Genomic DNA, 18,853 nt, shown 5'->3' with positions numbered 1-18,853 from the left:
CCCAAGTATCCAAATTAACCACACCTCTCGACCCGGCAATCCGGACACTTTAAAAATTAAACATCATTATATATATATATAGATTAGTTAGTTAAAAAGTTGAACTTATATTAATATTAAAACGTCCCGCATTTATCAAATTTGGTGTTTGAATTTAATATATAAAGTCTTTGTATTCTAGTTGGTTAAAGAGTTGTACTTGTTTTGTTAGGTTGCAGGTTCGAAACATACCTCTAGCATTTTTAATTTTATTTTTAACCGTTTTAAATTTAAAAACGGGTAAACCCACAATCCGACCCAAGTATCCAAATTAACCACAGCTCTCGACCCGGCAATCTGGACACTTTAAAAATTAAGCATCATTATATATATATAAATTAGTTAGTTAAAAAGTTGAACTTATATTAATGTTAAAACGTCCCGCTTTTATCAAATTTGGTGTTGAATTTAAAATATAAAGTCTTTGTAGCCTAGTTGGTTAAAGAGTTGTACTTGTTTTGTTAGGTTGCAAGTTCGAAACATACCTCTAGCATTTTTAATTTTATTTTTAACCGTTTTAAATTTAAAAACGGGTAAACTCACCATCCGACCCAAGTATCCAAATTAACCACACCTCTCGACCCGGCAATCCGGACACTTTAAAAATTAAGCATCATTATATATATATATAGATTAGTTAGTTAAAAAGTTGAACTTATATTAATGTTAAAACGTCCCGCGTTTATCAAATTTGGTGTTGAATTTAAAATATAAAGTCTTTGTAGCCTAGTTGGTTAAAGAGTTGTACTTATTTTGTTAGGTTGCAGGTTCGAAACATACCTCTAGCATTTTTAATTTTATTTTTAACCGTTTTAAATTTAAAAACGGGTAAACCCACAATCCGACCCAAGTATCCAAATTAACCACAGCTCTCGACCCGGCAATCTGGACACTTTAAAAATTAAGCATCATTATATATATATATAGATTTGAATAAAAAAAAGTATTATTTAAATAAGTGATGTTTAGATCATGTTACAAACTAAGTGTTCAAGAAATGACAGAGAGAAAGAGAGAGAGAATGCCGTTTCATTGCAATAATAGTCGTTGCAATCCAAAGCGTATAAATACAAAAGAAATCAGTTGCTCCCATGAATATTTTGATTCATCTTTCTCCCTTTCTTACCTCTCTCTATCTCTTGTTTCCGTTTATGGACGTCGGAGATCCGGCGCTCTCGATTTGAAGGTGTTTTCTCCGACCGTCCCTTTCTCTCCTCAGCTTCAATCTCCTTATCCAACTCAAAACACCCATCAATTCATTCAATTTATATCTTCATTTCCCCTCCTCTCCAATTCAATTCAAATCAAAAAATTCCCAATCTTTTTCGTTTTCTTTTTGTTAATTCATCCTTTTAAGATTGAAAATGGGTATAGCGCAGCAGATAATGCCGATATGTGATCAATTATGTTTCTTTTGTCCTGCGGTTCGGCCTAGATCACGCCATCCTATTAAGCGATACAAGAAGATGTTAGCTGATATTTTCCCTCGGTCTCCGGTTAGATTTCTTGTTCAATTCTCCTGCTTTATGGTTGTTGTTTTTATTACCATTTATGATTTCGCTTAAAGGGTATCTTTTCACATGTTCTGGCAGGATCAAGAACCCAATGATCGTAACATTGGTAAACTTTGTGAATATGCTTCAAAAAACCCACTTCGAGTTCCAAGGGTAGGTTATTTCGGTCAAAAACTGCTATTGTTGCTTGACCCTGTGTTTATTTTGCTACTGTAAGCTTGTATAGAGATGAGAAATAGCTTATTTACTGGTTATGACTGTTGCCAAGATGTCAATTACAGATAGCTTGCATATTTTGCCCCCAAATTACTTGGTAAACATTGAGGCAAGCATAGTTTATTCATGTTCAAGCTATTGTGACATGTCGCGATGTTTAAAGTGAATTTGTGCTGATTGGGCAAATACGAGGGATTGGCTTGTTATTGATCTGTATGGCTTTCTTTTGCTGAATGAGTTTCATTTATACAAAGATTTTCTTAACCAGATAACGACTACTCTTGAGCAGAGGTGTTACAAAGACCTTAGGAATGAGCAATATCATTCTGTGAAAGTAGTCCTCCGTATATACAGAAAGTTGTCAATATCTTGTAAGGAACAAATGTGAGTAATCTTCACCATGGTTAATTATGTGTTAGCAATAATTATCTTCTAAGGATTATCTCTTCAATGTTGCCAATTCTTTGATCAATGAAAAATATTGGCAGGCCATTATTTGCAACTAGCTTGCTTAACATTATACAGATTTTGTTGGATCAAACGAAGAATGACGATTTGCGAGTTATGGGATGTGAAACACTTTTTGAGTTTGTAAATAATCAGGTATCTTTTTTTTTGTTGGTTATTTGCGTCGTTGTTTGTCTCGAGTTGTTGTCAAGCTTATAGAATTCTAATGTGATGTATAGCGTGACGGGACTTATACATTCAACCTAGAAGCCTTGCTTCCAAAACTTTGTTCTCTAGCTCAGGAACTGGGGGATGATGACAGGGAAAAGAATTTGCGTGCATCTGGACTTCAAGCCATATCTTCAGTGGTAAATATAAAAGAAATCACTTCATCTACTTTTGTTATGTTTACTTGCATTCTATTTATTTGATACTTCACCCACTTCAAAATTGTATTAATAGAGTTGTCGTGAATACGATTTCTAATAATTCTACGAGTTCATAACATGTATATAGGTTAAGGACTCTTTTAATAAGTTCCAATAATATTTACTTGTCCCTACTGATGCAGTGTGTATATGGTTGAGTTGTTCAAATCAACTATGTTACTTTGTGTATATTTCTTCTCAACAACTCTATTAATAGTCTTTGGCCTTTTTTAATCTTATCTTTATCCCTAGTTCATCATTTTAATGATTCTCATACTGTTAGTTTTGACTTTGTAGATTTGGTTTGTTGGAGAATTCTCGCATATTTCCCCAGAATTTGACAATGTAAGTTAGTATTTCCTAATAGCATATTTCTTTTCTTCTTACTAATGTAAGGATTATGCAAGGGCTTGGACTTCTTTAACTTATTGGAATCTATTTCTCTTTGATTTTGTTCCCTTTCTTTTTCAGTTCTTTTTGTACCTTTTGAATGCTTCTTGCATTCACAAAAAAATTATCTTTAATGAAAAGTTTACCATTTACAAAAAAAATCTGAATTGACAGTTCTTCTGGAATCCCTTTTCATCTGATTACTATGCCTCTGTTTCTAATTTTGAAGGTGGTCTCTGTAGTACTTGAAAACTGTGGGACACCTAAAGATAATCAAGATTCTTCCAACGAGGAAGAACAAAAAGCCGAAGATCATGGTTTTCCATCGACAGATGGTGCAAGAATGATGATCTCTTGGGAAAAGGTTGTGACTAGCAAAGGAGAAGTTAGTCCAGATGTGTAAGTTATAATCTGGATGTGACTGATAAATTTCTCTTTTGATAAAATCTAACATAAACCCATTAATCTAAGCAGGAAAGACATCAGGAATCCTGTTATTTGGTCTAGGGTGTGTCTGTATAACATTGCCAAGTTAGCCAAGGAAGCTACAACTGTTCGTCGTGTACTTGAATCCGTTTTTCGCTCATTTGACAATAGCAACTTATGGTCCCCTGAACATGGTCTTGCCCTCTCTGTATTGCTCGATATCCAGTCTGTAATGGAGAGTTCTGGTATGCACATTTCATTCTTGCTTAGATTTCTTTAATCTAAAGAGTGAGAACTTCACCAAACATAAAAATCATGTTAGTACATTGAGATTATACCGAATTCGCGGAAGCCTACCAGAATCCATAATCAGGTGCAAGTTTTATGTGAAGATCTAGCAGCTTAGATATTCCAAGCCCTATATGAATACCCCTTGAGCGTTCTTGAGAACGTTGAGCTGTTCTTGGCAGAAGAATAGGCTATTTATGTGGGTTGGGATCCTAACCCAAAGTTACTCATTCACTATTTTGCACATCATAAAAATAGTAAATATTGTGTGTGCATCTATATCACTTTAACTGGACTTAATTTTTATTATAATAACTAATGTACAATTATATATAGAGAGATCACCAAACATAGAAATCATGTTAGAACATTGAGACTATACCGAATTCGCAGAAGCGTACCAAAATCCATAATCAGATGCATGTTTTTTGTGAAGATTTAGTGGCTTAGGTCTTCCAAGCCCTATATTAATAACCCCTCGAGTGTTCTTGAGAATGTCTATTTAACCTCTCCCTTTTAGCATGATGAGATGTGTTTGATAGAAGAATAAACTATTCTCATATGGTTGAGAACATAGCCCAACCATAAAATAGTAGAATAGTAAATGTCGGGTGTGCATCTATATAGATATTCTTTGTATAAATGTCAAATTTTATACTTTAACAGATCACTTTAACTGAGATAAATTTTATTGTGATAGCACATAATATACAATTACTCATATATTATCAATATGTACCCACATGTTGGATTAATTCCAACAATTCATTCTCTTCACATTCTTTTTTACTTTATTTTCAGTTCATAAAGTTTATTTTTGTTGTCTAATTGGAATTTTCAGGACAGAATACACACTTCTTGTTGTCTACTTTAATTAAGCACCTCGATCATAAAAACGTCTTGAAGAACCAGGAAATGCAGTTACACATTGTTGATGTTGCTACAAGCCTTGCTCGAGAAACAAAGGTTCAGGCTTCTGTTACGATACTAGGTGCATGCAGTGATGTGATGAGACATTTACGCAAGAGCATACATTGCTCTCTCGATGATTCTGACCTAGGATCGGAAGTGATTCAATGGAACAGTAGATATAAATCAGCAGTGGACGATTGCCTTGTTAACTTACTAAATAAGGTGATTTTTCTTCTATGATTGAAAACAGCATCCAAATCATATATATGTTGATGTACTTAAACTCCCTTCCAAAGACAGGTGGGAGATACTGGTCCTTTGCTCGATATTATGGCGGTGATGATGGAAAGCGTTTCGAACATTACAGTTATGGTCAGAACCACGATAAGTGCTGTTTATCGAACTGCTCAAATTGCAGCAGGCATGCCAAATCTATCTTACCATAACAAGGTAGAGCATACAATTCTTCTTGTGTGCATTTGTTAACACAAAAAATTCAGTGTTGAATTAAGTGGCGAACGAGTGAAGTCTTTGAAAAATAAATGATGAATAAACTAAATGAAAGCATCTAAATTTTGAGTATAAATTGATTTGATAAAATGTGGACTTAATATTGGGAAAGTACTTCAAGTCTATTTTACCTTATAACGATGTAATTTGATTAATTTCGAGACTAAAGTTTTCTTTTGCACATTCTTAATAGGTTACCGAGTTAAGTAATTAATACTTTGAATTAAGTAAGAATTTTTAACTGAATATACCAAATGAGAATCTGAATTTTAAGAACTGATATATGTAAGTTGATTTGATAAAATGTATCAATAATGTCGGGAAAGTACTTAAAGAATATTTACCCTTTGTAATTTGATTAATTTCGAGGGGTTAAAGTTGTCTTTTAAAATGATCAAGTTCCCTCATTTGTAACTTGAATTTTAGCTTAATCTAAAGAAGTGAGTTATTTTAAATAACATATAAAATGAACTTAATTCAAATAAGCATTTAAATTAAGTGATTAACTCTAAAACCTTTTTTTTATTTTTTATTTCATGTCCTTCATTCAAAATCTTGTTTATTTGTTGTAGGCTTTCCCTGAAGCATTGTTTCATCAGTTACTTCTTGCAATGGTTTGTTCAGACTATGAGACAAGGGTGGGAGCACATAGAATATTTTCAGTTGTTCTTGTCCCATCTTCTGTTTGTCCTCGTCGTCAAACAGCAACTGCCTCAAGTGCGACAAAAAGTATTCAAAGGACACTCTCAAGAGCTACTTCTGCGTTTTCTTCTTCAGCTGCTATTTTTGCAAAGTTGAGAAGCGAACAAACAGCCCCAAAAGGAAGTGATATCGGACATAAGGAAGAACAAAACAATGATGGTAAGGATCAAATCGTCAAAACTAACTCCATGATGAACAGGTTGAAGTCAAGTTATAGTCGATCTTATAGTGTGAAAAACGATTCTGTTCCCACTGATACAATTCAAGAAATGGTAAACCTTGATCATTCCTGTACTTATACATATACAGTTATGGACTATATTTCTCAACTCAATTCCCATCTTTGTGGTATGACAGGAGGCGGTTTCTCTTAAGTTGAGTACACGACAGATCAACCTATTGATCTCATCAATGTGGGTACAAGCTGTTTCTCCTTTTAATCTGCCTGACAATTATGCAGCAATTGCTCACACATATAGTTTGACAGTATTGTTTGCTAGAAGCAAGGTATTTCTTGACACATTAGATTCTTACCCTTGGTAACTTTTACAGTTGGAGAATAAGTTTTTCACACATGATATTAGTTACCATATATTGTTTTTGCAACATGCAGCATTCAAGTCAACAGTCTCTTATTAGGAGTTTCCAGCTTGCGTTTTCCTTGAGGAGCATTGCTCTTGGTGGTGGAGGTGAGATTTCCAAAAAAATAAAAATAAAAGAAACACCATTTTAAAAAAAAAATATCACAATAGGTAGTTATAGATCATAAGTAACTATAGTTGAAAATTAAGTGTTAAATACTGAAGTGCTGAATGCATTAAGTCTCTAAAAAATAAATTTTGAATGAACCATTTGAAGATAGCTAAATTTTAAACACTCTCTATTCGTAAGAAAGTTAGTTTGATAAAATGTGGAACTAATGTCCATAATATAGTTACAGACTATTTTACCCTTATAAAGACGTAAGTTGATTAGTTCAAGCCTTCAAGGGGTTAAAGTTGTCTTTTGAATGCTCTTTCAGTCATTCATAGCTTATCGAAACTTAATTCAAATAAGCATTTAATTATATTTAGATTAATACTTTTATCTCATTTTAATAGGGAGCCTGCAGCCATCAAGGAAAAGATCCCTTTTTACCCTGGCAAATTCAATGATAATTTTCTCATCCCAAGCATACAATCTACTTCCTCTTGTTCCTTTGGCTAAGGCTACATTAAACAATCTGGTATGTACTATCTTAACTGTTTCTTATTCTGTTTTATTTTTTCTAATGTATATTACCTTGTATCAACATATCTATCTCTATCTACAGGTTGATCCGTTTCTAGATTTGGTCAACGATTGTAAGTTACGAGCGAACAATCCCATAACAGACAATCCAAATGGAGTTTATGGATCAAATAAAGATAAAGATGAGGTTTTTGAGTCTCTTTGCTCATCAGGTTTACCAGATGAACTCTCCAATGAACATCTTGCTGCTAAAATAGTGGAATTGCTGGTAAAACTCTCATTGAGTCCTTCCCCATTTTGTACTTTTGATAATTATATTCATATATGGCAGGCAGAATCTTCCAAAATGAAGGAGGAATTGCTTAGTGATTTTCTACCAGACGATTCTTGCCCACTTGAATCTCAGTCATCCAAGGAGAAACTTGGACAGGTGTATCAGTTTGATTCAAAAATTGTTAGGTCTAGTAATAATGCGGTATCTTTCTTCATCCACTTTTCCAATCATGTGTGTCGCTTTATATCTTACGTTGTACATCATGCTTCAAAGTCAATTGTTCGTCTGTATTCCAGGATGATCCTCAATTATTACAAACAACAAATGAGGATGCACCACATGATATGCCCGAAGGTCATAAAGATACTGATCCCCAGGCGGATGAGAGCGATTCAGATCTCTTCAGCATCAACCAATTTCTTGACTTGGTAATATTTTTGTACACTTAATTTGGAAAACTGTTACCATCAACGAAAATGATCTTGACTGATAGTTTGAAAGTTAAGTTCTGAAGGATGAATACTGAATTTTAGGTGTTGAATAAGTTTTATTTGGAAAACAAAGACTGAATAAACCAAAATGAAAATATGTATATGTAAATTTATTTGATAAAATGTGGAACTACTGCGACGTAAGTTCATTACCAAGTTAAGCTAAACTTAGTTGAGCCAAATCACTTAATGATTTAGATTAAGTGATAAGTTGTATTATAAAGACAATATTTAAATGGGAGCTTAATTCGGATTCTTTTCCATCTTTGTTACTCACCAGTTTTGCTAACAATAATGATTCAGGTTCTAGAAACAAGTAATCAAATTGGACGTGCCTCCATCTCTACTGGACATGATATGCCTTACAAAGAAATGGCTAATCATTGTGAGGCTCTGCAAATGGGAAAGCAACAAAAGATGAATGTTTTTATCAGTTCAAACGATGAAATCCAGGGAATTCACGAGCCACCTTATAGCCAGGTCAAGTCTCTGACTTCTCTTATTATTTTGTATATGCATGTTTTATAAAATGGATCATATCAAAACAGTTTCATAATTTAATCGCTTATTTAAAGAATAGTTTGATCTTAAACCATGAAATGGTTATTGAAATTCAGGGTGGGAATCCTTTTCTTGATCAGAACTCGGATATTAGTCCATTCACAACATTCGCGTTTGAGGCTCCAATGATGTGCTCGGCTGAGTACCAACATCATCCCGGTTTCTTTATGCTACCCAGTACAAACCCATTTGATAACTTCCTAAAAGCTGCTACTGGCTGATGATGATGATGATTCTTGGCCATATAATGAATGGTATTGTAGTTTTATGTTTGTTTAATCATCAAGCACACTCAAGAAGAAGAAGAAGAAGGGATTTTGCCTGAATTTCAATGTTCTTGGGAGGGAGGTTAATGTTGTGTTAATAGATATGTAAATTTGCTCTGTTTTTTTCTCTTTATTTTCCTTCAGTTTTGACCATGCAATTGTATTGTTATTAGTTTATTCTTTGTGTTCATCTCAACCAATGTGAACACATTACAATTCATTATGTGTTTGATTAATGTATTCATGCATTTTAATATCTTAATTATATCCTTGACTTATATATATATATTTTTTATATTAGATAAGTTTATTCAGTTTATACCACAAGTAACCAATCTAACTTGTTACTTCATGTAGCTTCTTCTTAATTGTGTTGAGACCATTTTTTATTTTATTTGTTTTCCTGGTGGATTATATGGAGAAGTGGAATTAGGCTTGTGAATTGATTGATCCAAGAATGATTTAAATTGACTTTATAACGTTTAACTACAAGTCTTCTTTTGTTTCTCGGTGAAGTAAGACCAAACTCATGTTTTTGCATGGTATTATGCATTTATGCTTCCGATCCATTAACTTCTAGCTTGTTATTAGTCCGTCCCTTTTCAACCCATGATAATTATCACAAATATTTGACGAAAGATATGAAATCAATTAAAAAATGAAAATCTTATGGGTGAGCCTAGTGATGTATAACAAAATGAAAATTTGATATTTCTTGTTTATTGTGGTTTATTTGTTTATTATTCGATGTGATTAACACGATTCTTACTATTTGTATAACTACTTTAAATCATATTCATCTCTAACCCACAAAAAAATGATAACAAGATAAATGTATATAAGTTTAATATTTTCTTTTGACCTATGTTTATTTGTTTATTACCCGAAATGACTAACATGATCTTCACTGTCATGACTTTGTTTAAATCGATTTTCAAACCTCTAGTCTATTAGAGTTTTCGGGTGAGTTAACTTAAACAACACACAAGAAAATTTGAAAACCCATAATTCAATTTTCTCAAACTCAATTGAATGATGGGGGAAATGAAAGGTTTGATAAGAAAGGAAAAGCCAAAATCAAAGCTTGAATCTTTACTCTTTTAAGAAAGGCAATTACTCTTGTAAAGTTTAAAATATTCTTTACTAGTATACAAAAGTCCTTAAATTTAATATTTAAAATGCTAAACAAGATTTATTGAAGGTCAAGGTGCTCTCTCAGTCTCTCTCTCTCTCTCCCTCCCTTCTCGAATCTTCTTTGGTAATAGCAAAAGTGGTGATCATTCTCACTTCCATAACCAAAGGCCGGCGTTCAAATTCAGCTCCTGAAGATCCTCAAGGTACTACTTGAATCTCATTTTCTCTTCGATCCGGTTTAAATTGCTCATTTCCTACAGAAATGCGTAAAGAACTGAAAAGATCTAGTGACATGGTGCTGAATTTCTAGTATAATCGACTACTTCGATTTGTTAATGTCTTAGAGAAATAAAGCTATCTGCTTTAGGTTTTAAAGTGCTATGATTTATGGGTTTTCAATGTTATAAATACTATGTCAGGATCCAAGAGAAGAAACTGAATCGAAATTCGTGAAATGGAGAAAGATCAGGAGCAGGAAAATCAGTCATCTGGTAAAACATACGCTTTCTTCCTTGTCTATCAATGCATTTTGTACTGTAAAACATAGATTCAGTAAAATTTTGTATTAGGTATTGGCTAAACCTGATCCAATTGTGTTTGTGATTTCTAATTGGTTCAAATGTTTGGCAGTTCAAGATGATGATAATGAAATCATTGCTGAAGCTTCTTCAGTTGTTCATGGAGAGCTTTCTCAGGATGGTAATGAAATTCCAAAGGTTGATTCTGCAGTCGAAGTTCTTCATGAGAAAGTCACCAAACAAATTATCAAGGAGGGTCATGGTGATAAACCAACAAAGTATTCAACATGCTTCTGTAAGTCAAAATCTGACTACTTCTATATTAACCCGATATCAAATAAAGTGAGTCAAGCATCAGATGAATAAACACTAGTCATTTAACACTGGGATGAACGCGTTGACTGTCCACTTATTGCAAATCACTCCTGTATATATGCCTTGGCAGTGTTCAATAACATATCTTATCACTTAATCTGAATTAAGTTCATTTAGCTCAAATTATGGTTAATTCTTTTTTGGATTACCTAACTCAATAATCTAGTAAGAGCATCTAACACACAATTTTAACCCTGAAAATTAATCAAATTACGTCATGATAAGGGTAAGGGTAAGGGTAAGATAGTCCTTTGGTACATTCACACGTTAATACCATGTACTTAAGATATGGATTTCATGGTTTATTCAATTTCTTTATCAGAGACTTGACTCATTCAACAATTAAAAATTAACTATTCAGCATTCAACACTAAATTTTCAGTTTTAGTTTTATCAGAAGCAAAGTGCTATGGGACATTAGTTTGATTTCTCTCTTTTTTTGTTTTCTGTATGTTTACGTAGTTCACTATAAAGCATGGACTGAGAGCACCCAACATAAGTTTGAAGACACATGGCAAGAACAGAGACCAATTGAGATGGTCTTAGGAAAAGGTGATTGCAATTCACTATTCATGAAAAATACCCATCATTATTAATTTATGGTTTTTTCATATATTGGGTCTGAAACTATTTCACTTGACGAGCAAGAATTTCTTCAGGAATGAACTTAAAATTGGCCCGTCTCATTTTCCAACAGAGAAGGAAGTTATGACAGGACTGGCTATTGGTGTCACCAGTATGAAGGCTGGTGAAAGAGCCTTATTACATGTAGGTTGGGAATTTGCTTATGGGAAAGAAGGCAGTTTCTCTTTTCCCAATGTTCCTCCTATGGCGGATGTTATATATGATGTTCAGCTGATTGGTTTTGATGAGGTTAAAGAAGTAAGTAAAATCAAATTACATTTGAAAAAAAGGTTAAAAAATTCTTTCGTTTCTTTTGGGCTTAACTCTTGTATATTTTCTCCCTTTAGGGAAAAGCTCGAAGTGACATGACAGTGGAGGAAAGAATTGGAGCTGCGGATCGGAGGAGGATGGATGGAAATGCTTTGTTCAAAGAGGATAAGCTTGAGGAGGCTATGCTACAATATGAAATGGTTAGAACAATCAATTCTTTGATTGAATCATTCAGATAATCAACTAAAATATCAAAATACCCTTCATTGTTTTGTTCTTTATAATTTTCTCTTAGAAATATAAAACTACTTTTGAAATACACTAGTAAGGGTATTTAGGTTGTTAAATCCAAGTATTCAGATGATTTGAATTCCAACATCGAATGTGATCCAGATTATTTGAAAAGAAAAACGCAGATCAAACTAAAATGGTTAGCCAATTTTTCAATTGAATCATTCAGATAATCAACTAAAATATCAAAATACCCTTCAATGTTTTATTCTGTATAACATTCTCTTAGAAATATACAACTACAATCAAAATTAACTAGTAAGGGTATTTGGGTCAATTAATCAAAATAGTTGTATTATTGGAAATCTAACATCAAACTTGATCCATATTATTTGAAAAGAAAACCCAGCCTAGGTCATTTCTAATACTATTTCCCTCTTTTGTTGTTTATCTATTAGGCTATAGCCTATATGGGAGATGATTTCATGTTCCAGTTGTTTGGTAAATACCGTGACATGGCGTTGGCGGTTAAGAATCCTTGTCATCTTAACACGGCTGCTTGTCTCATAAAGCTCAAGCGCTATGAAGAAGCAATTGCACAATGCAGCATCGTAAGTCCATTATCTTTCGTTATGTGTTTTACCAAATCAATATACCAATAACAAATAAGTATTTTTCCCCCCAAACAATCAGATTATTTTAATTATTTTTTTACATCAAACATGCTCTTTGTCTTCAGGTATTGGTAGAAGATGAGAACAACACAAAAGCTCTATTTAGACGAGGAAAAGCAAAAGCTGAGCTTGGCCAAACGGATGCTGCTCGTCAAGACCTTCTGAAAGCACGGAAATTTGCACCAGAGGATAAAGCAATCACGAGAGAGCTGCGATTGCTCGACGAACATGATAAGGCTGTTTATAGGAAACAGAAGGAGCTTTACAAAGGATTATTTGGACCAAGACCTGAACCCAAACAACCTCAAAAGACTAGCTGGATTATCTTAATTTGGCAATGGCTGATATCTCTCTTCTATCGCCTTTTCAGGCGCGAACATCACAAATCGGACTAGACCCTCTTTTGTTGGGCACTCTCGGGTGGGGATGTAAGTGTTTTGTCTTTTGTGCTTTTTGTTTCTTTGTCAAGTGAATCCTCGTCTTATCTATGTATGTTGTCTTACAATCCTATAACCATTTTGAAGATTACAATGAGGTTTCCTCCATGCAAATGACTTCATTTGAATTTGATTCCATTGACTTAATTCAGCTCATATACAACAATACTCTAAAAATGATGTTGGTGTTAATTTGAAGTTAATCTTGAAATTAAAAGGATATGTAATCTATATATTTTTTTAACAGAGGAGTTAAATTATACTTATCACTATCACTCCCACCAATATATTGATCTTTTTGGGTGAAAGGGGGTGACCCCTCTAGTACATGAATAGCTTTTATGCTAGGATGAATCCATAGGATATCGTGTGGGAGTCTGAGATCCACTTGAAGATGTATTATGCGAGTTATATATGACATATTTAGATGAGTCACCGCTACACTTTCTTTGTCATGGCATATTTAGATGAGTCACCGCTGCACTTTCTTTGACACGGATTAAAGTAACTAATATTTGGAGTCTTCAGTTTCGTCGGGTCCAATGAGTGATGTTCGAGTCAATCTAGATGACTCATATTCAATGGAGTTTCATCGGGTCCAATGAGTGATGTTCGAGTCAATCTAGATGACTCATATGAACAATTTGTTTGGGAAGAAATTTACGATCTTTTATAAATCAAGGTTGTTCACTCGAACATCATTTCACTTTTCTTTCTCATAAATTACATTAATAAATTCAAATACTAAAATACATTTTATTTTAAATTATTTTTTATTTATATATATTAATATCTTTTAAATCTTTTAACCAAAAAAAAATAAAAAAAATACCACATTATCAAATCACGATGATTAATTTTTTTTAACCCTACAAAATCAAATGTCCAAACAATATGTCCAATAAAAAAATCTAAAACTTCATCTTATTCAATAAACATTCAAATATGAATTTAATTTATAAACAGAATCAAACTAGTCAGTTTAATCACACTACATAATGATAATTTACATATAATCACTAATAATTATATACAATGGATAAAAAAGGAAACCCATCTGTTGAAATCAGTATTACAATTGATGAAGATCATATAATTGAACATAAAAGAAACTACCAGTCTACCATGGCTGATTAACCATGGCAACCCAAGCACAATAAGCACATACAATCTTTTGTGATATATAAACATAAACAGCAAATGATATACTCATAAGCATAATATCCTTCCAATCACCATTTTGTTTTGGTTTCAAATAATCTTCTTTCAATAACCATCCTTTACCCATCTTCTCCACTCTTTGAAATATCTGCAGAAAGTTTTCCTCCTTGTCACTTCCTTTTTCCTTCTCATCATTCCTTGTTGAATCCTGACCCATTTGATCCATTGGTAGCCGGCTCAGGCAAATCATAGACCGAAAATTCTTAATCTTGGTGGGTAATAAGTTAGATCGATGGCTTAAACTATTTCTGATGATAAATTGGTGATAGATGCAGAGAGTAGCCATGGAAGAGTGCTTGGAGAAGATGATGAACTAATGATTTTCAGATAAGTCATGAATTAGAAACATTAAAATATCTTTTTATTGCAGTTTTTAAGCCTTAGATATTTTTTCTTCTTTTTTTGAATGGATAAGACTTTGAATATTATTTATTATTATCATCTTCCAAAATGACTAGATTGCCCTCTAGGCAAGAAGTGGGTAATTAAAACTAATCCAAGTGTCATAAGCCATGAAAAGGGGCATTTCAGCCATGAGGCAACTGGATTTTCATTATATGCATATATTTTAACTTAATTATTTTATTATAAAATAAAATAGAATAAAATATTTTGAAGTAAAATATAAAATAATTTTAATTTATATATATTATATATAATTATTATATATTTGCAATAACAATGTATTATAAACAAAAAAATATATATAAATAAATTCAAATTGTTAAATCTTTTTTATATACAGTTCTATTTTTAATATATTATTAAAATTATTAATGATTTTTGTAATATTAGAAATCATTTGTTTAAATAATGGTTTTTAAAAATTTATTAGAATAAGTTTATAATATTAAAATTATTATATATTTTAATAATATATTATAAATAGAAATATATATAAATAAATTTAGAATTATTAATCTTATTAAAATATTTTAAAATAAAATATTATCTTAATTTTGTATATACCCATTTCTATATTTATTGTATAAAAATCTTCCGCTTATATATATTATACTTAAAAAAAAAAATTAATACTAAAATCTTAAGATTCCAAATCCCTATCTAACTTAAAGGATTGTTCCAAATCTTTTTTACTATTAAATGCTATACGAAATCAAATTAAAAAAAAAATTAGCAATTTAATTATTTTTCAATAATAACTCAATAAAATAAACATAATCATCTACATTATGAATGAGTTCCCTTATAATAAGAATAGATTATAAAAACATTAGTATCAATCATCTTTCAATTTTATTTTTATCTCCAGATCGAATATGAGGAAAGACAAAGAATATGAAAGATATTAAAATCATTTTTTCCCTTTTTTTTAATAGTTATTTAATAATTATTATTTTTGAATAACATGTTAACAAAAATAAAAAAAATAAATTTTTTTGTTAGAACAACAAAACCATGTACAGCAACAAAAATAAAATGTCCCACAAAATGTTTGGTATCACTAATGTTTCAAATTGTTTTATTTATGTCTAAACACAACCCAAATCATATTTAATCTCAATAAACAAATATCAATCATAGATAGAAACCCAAAAGACAAAATCATTAGGCCTAACTTCTAATTATCTTACCTTTCCTTTTTTTTCCACATATTTTTACTTAAATTTTATTGAATTTTTCTTATCATTGTCAAGTTTTGATGCCAAATTTTCTGCAATATGTTTTCATTTCTTCAAAGCGACCTTTCATCTATTCTTTTGTGATAAATTTGTCAATCAATTGTTTTTAACGAAATTAAAATATATATGTTGTTATATAAAAATAGTCCTAAATTTAGTCCAATCAATTTTCTCGATCATATTACAATTGCATATTTATGTTATATATTGTGTACTTTGACAAAACAATTCAAAATGCCTACAAGTGATTTCTTACAATTTACCTACTAATCACTCAAAATGATTATTCTATATTGCAATACTAGCATATATATATATATATATTGCTGAAATAATTGTCAAAGTTTATATCTAGTTTTTGAGCTATCTATCTATATATCTAGTGGGCTAAGTCAATTTAAATATATTAGGCTTTATTTTGAGAAAGAGTGATTTAGCATAGGGTTTGTAATCATCTATTAATATTTGATAATTAAGCTCATAATTTAAATGTGAAATTTTAATTTTAATTATGATTTTGATTTATTATTTGAGATATCTTAAAAGTAAATTTTAAACCAACATTTTCCATTTTCATTCAATTAAAAAATGAAAATTAAAGCTTTTTTTTTACGTTAGAGGGATGATGAAAATCATGTGAGATAAACTTCTTCAAATTATATATATATATAAAGAAAATCAAAATTAATCAAAAACATTAAAGTAATTTCTTTTTAAAGTATTTTTAAAAAACTCTTAATTAAGAGAGTCTTAATTTGTTGAAAATAATTATTATGATCATGTCAACTCGAATAATGTGCCACGTTCATGAAACGAAGGAGGAGACCTAATTAAATCTTGAAAAAAATGACATTAGATCCGTGAGGATTTGAGATGAGCGCAAACGATAATATCTCATTGTAACCACAACGATTGTCGTTAAAGATGTCCATTTTCAAATATCGCAAACAGTGCCGGAATACAAATTGTATAGCAACAAGCTCAAACAAGCTTAGTAAAACAAATATCCACAAACCAAACATTATCCCCAAATATATATTATAGACTCAAGATGTTTCCTTTTGCAAACTAAGAAAATATTATTATATATTTAACATGAGATGCATATTAAAACAACAAATAATTAATAATATGTAACATAAAAGAATAGTTTAAAAAACTTTGTGAACTCAGTTTAAACTAATTTTACTCTAACAAATTCAAGCACAAATAATTATCATGTTAAAAAATTTCATTCTTAATTTCTATATAATTAGCAAAAACAAATTATCATATTTGGTATGCCTAGCAATTTATTCTAACTTCAAGCACACATGACATTATTGACATTTATGATAGCTCTAGATAAATTTAATTGAGCATTTATTGAATTTATTTTTATGTATATGCAGCTCACCTTACTCAAATAAGGAAATCTGCAATTTAAATGTCACACTCAATTGTCATAGACCCTTTATTATTATTATTATTGACACATCATCATGTGCAGGATTTGAAACTTAATTTAATTCTTATTTTCTATTAATATGCATCGTTAATGAACCAAATGGATGTAAACTCAAATGTTTCCTTTTAATATTGTCTAATTAATTTTTTTTTTGATCAACCTCTCTATTACTGTTTATAAAAAATAAAAACGTATTTTTTTCTAACATAACTCATTTCGTGATAAGGTGCCTTCACATTTTAAGAATGTGAATTAATATTTTTTTTAAAAAACACCAATTATAAGGTACATAATTTTAATTATATATATATATATATATATTTTTTTATCAAATATATATTTAAAAAAGAAAAAAACTCACTTAAACGTATGTACTTGTACAACTAGCTCACTTAAATGTATATACTAATAAAAGGTCATTATGTACTATAAAAAATTAACTCATTTAGCCTCTTTTAATAATTATGGTTAACTTTTATTTTTAAATTTATATATTTATTAATTAAATATTAATATATTTTCTCTCTCCTTCTTTTTCATTAATTAAACTAGGTAATTTATTTTATTTTTAATTTTTTAATTTTTTTAATATTAATTTCTCTTTTATATTTTATCTTTTTTTTATTAGTTTTTGTTTCTCATATTTCTTAAATTCTCATATTTTTTAATTTAACAACTTATTTATGAATTTTATGTTTTACTGTAATATTTTTTTGAAGGTTTTTTTTATTTAATTTAATATAATAAAAATAAAGAAAGTTTTTTCTTATTTAGTTTAATATAAATAAAAATGAAATTAATAATTTTTTATTTAATTTTTATTCACGACTTATATTAGTAGTAAATGAATTGTTTTGTCTTATATTTGATTATTACTCTTTTAGTGTTTGATGAATGAGTTTTTATTATTATTTAATTTTTAATTTTTAATTAATTTATTTTTGTGTTGAAGGATTTTTATTGTTGAAAGAATTTTCATTGTTATATTCAATTATTGGGATCAAACAATTTTAAAATAATTAATAATAAATGTGAATATAAAAAAATATATAAAAGAGAAGAAAAAATATAGAGTTAAAATAATTAATGATGAATGTCATATGTATAAAATAAAATTAAAATAATCAATCATAAATATTAATATAGAAATAATAAAAAATTATAAAAAAAATAAAAATAGAGGGTTCATTTATTAGTAATAAATGAAATAATAAATGAAAAAGAAAGAGATAGAAAATATATTAATATTTAATTAATAAATATATAAATTTAAAAATAAAAATTAACCATGGTTACTAAAAGAGGCTAAATGAGCCAATTTTTGATAGTACATAGGTCTAAATGACTTTTTATTAGTACATACGTCTAAGTGAGCTAATTGTACAAGTACCTACATCTAAGTGAATTTTTTTCTTTACAAAATTGTGAGCTTTTTTCCTTTAAAAAATTGGCTAAATCTATCTGATTGGTGCTCTACGTAATGTTATTTCGTGTCTAATATTAAAAACAAAATAGTAAACCTGTACAATGTTTCCTTCTAATATTGTATGATTGAAAATATTTGATCAACCTCAAATTTGATAGT

General features: G+C 30.3%; 2 protein-coding genes across 3 annotated transcripts; both read left to right on the top strand.

Annotated features, from left to right (window-relative positions):
- Window positions 1–1,091: 1,091 nt before the first annotated feature.
- Window positions 1,092–8,959, top strand: LOC124942369 (protein SEMI-ROLLED LEAF 2-like). 2 transcript variants are annotated; one of them, XM_047482856.1, is made up of 19 exons: window positions 1,092–1,535; window positions 1,632–1,706; window positions 2,038–2,153; window positions 2,258–2,372; window positions 2,456–2,584; window positions 2,942–2,989; window positions 3,264–3,433; window positions 3,509–3,705; window positions 4,590–4,882; window positions 4,961–5,110; window positions 5,743–6,144; window positions 6,230–6,379; window positions 6,486–6,561; window positions 6,973–7,097; window positions 7,185–7,370; window positions 7,434–7,532; window positions 7,673–7,804; window positions 8,171–8,347; window positions 8,485–8,959. In XM_047482856.1, exons 1-19 carry the CDS (start codon window positions 1,404–1,406, stop codon window positions 8,647–8,649), a joined length of 2,937 nt encoding a protein of 978 aa, XP_047338812.1. In that variant the 5' UTR covers window positions 1,092–1,403; the 3' UTR covers window positions 8,650–8,959. The 2 variants fall into 2 exon arrangements, with proteins under 2 accessions (XP_047338812.1, XP_047338811.1); XM_047482855.1 differs by having other exon boundaries at window positions 1,093–1,535; window positions 7,434–7,577.
- A 916-nt stretch (window positions 8,960–9,875) lies between these two features.
- On the top strand, window positions 9,876–13,095 carry LOC124941411 (peptidyl-prolyl cis-trans isomerase FKBP42). The gene is made up of 8 exons (XM_047481733.1): window positions 9,876–10,031; window positions 10,248–10,319; window positions 10,459–10,641; window positions 11,184–11,273; window positions 11,419–11,603; window positions 11,693–11,815; window positions 12,305–12,457; window positions 12,586–13,095. Exons 2-8 carry the CDS (start codon window positions 10,283–10,285, stop codon window positions 12,913–12,915), a joined length of 1,101 nt encoding a protein of 366 aa, XP_047337689.1. The 5' UTR covers window positions 9,876–10,031; window positions 10,248–10,282; the 3' UTR covers window positions 12,916–13,095.
- The last annotated feature ends 5,758 nt before the right edge of the window (window positions 13,096–18,853 follow it).

This window comes from Impatiens glandulifera, chromosome 6 (assembly GCF_907164915.1).
Source record: "Impatiens glandulifera chromosome 6, dImpGla2.1, whole genome shotgun sequence".
Lineage (NCBI taxonomy): Eukaryota > Viridiplantae > Streptophyta > Magnoliopsida > Ericales > Balsaminaceae > Impatiens > Impatiens glandulifera.
The sequence above is the reverse complement of the archived record's forward strand: the minus strand, read 5'-3'. Positions and strand labels throughout refer to the sequence as shown.

What these genes read in the sequence shown, in the direction of transcription:
- LOC124942369 (XM_047482855.1), top strand. Translation starts at nt 1,404, where the DNA reads ATGGGTATAGCGCAGCAGATAATGCCGATATGTGATCAATTATGTTTC. An exon ending in ACCCACTTCGAGTTCCAAGG is followed by an intron (nt 1,707 to 2,037) that starts GTAGGTTATTTC and finishes TTTCTTAACCAG; the next exon opens with ATAACGACTACTCTTGAGCA. An exon ending in CTGATACAATTCAAGAAATG is followed by an intron (nt 6,145 to 6,229) that starts GTAAACCTTGAT and finishes GTGGTATGACAG; the next exon opens with GAGGCGGTTTCTCTTAAGTT.
- LOC124941411 (XM_047481733.1), top strand. Translation starts at nt 10,283, where the DNA reads ATGGAGAAAGATCAGGAGCAGGAAAATCAGTCATCTG. An exon ending in TGAGATGGTCTTAGGAAAAG is followed by an intron (nt 11,274 to 11,418) that starts GTGATTGCAATT and finishes ATTTTCCAACAG; the next exon opens with AGAAGGAAGTTATGACAGGA. An exon ending in CAATTGCACAATGCAGCATC is followed by an intron (nt 12,458 to 12,585) that starts GTAAGTCCATTA and finishes CTTTGTCTTCAG; the next exon opens with GTATTGGTAGAAGATGAGAA.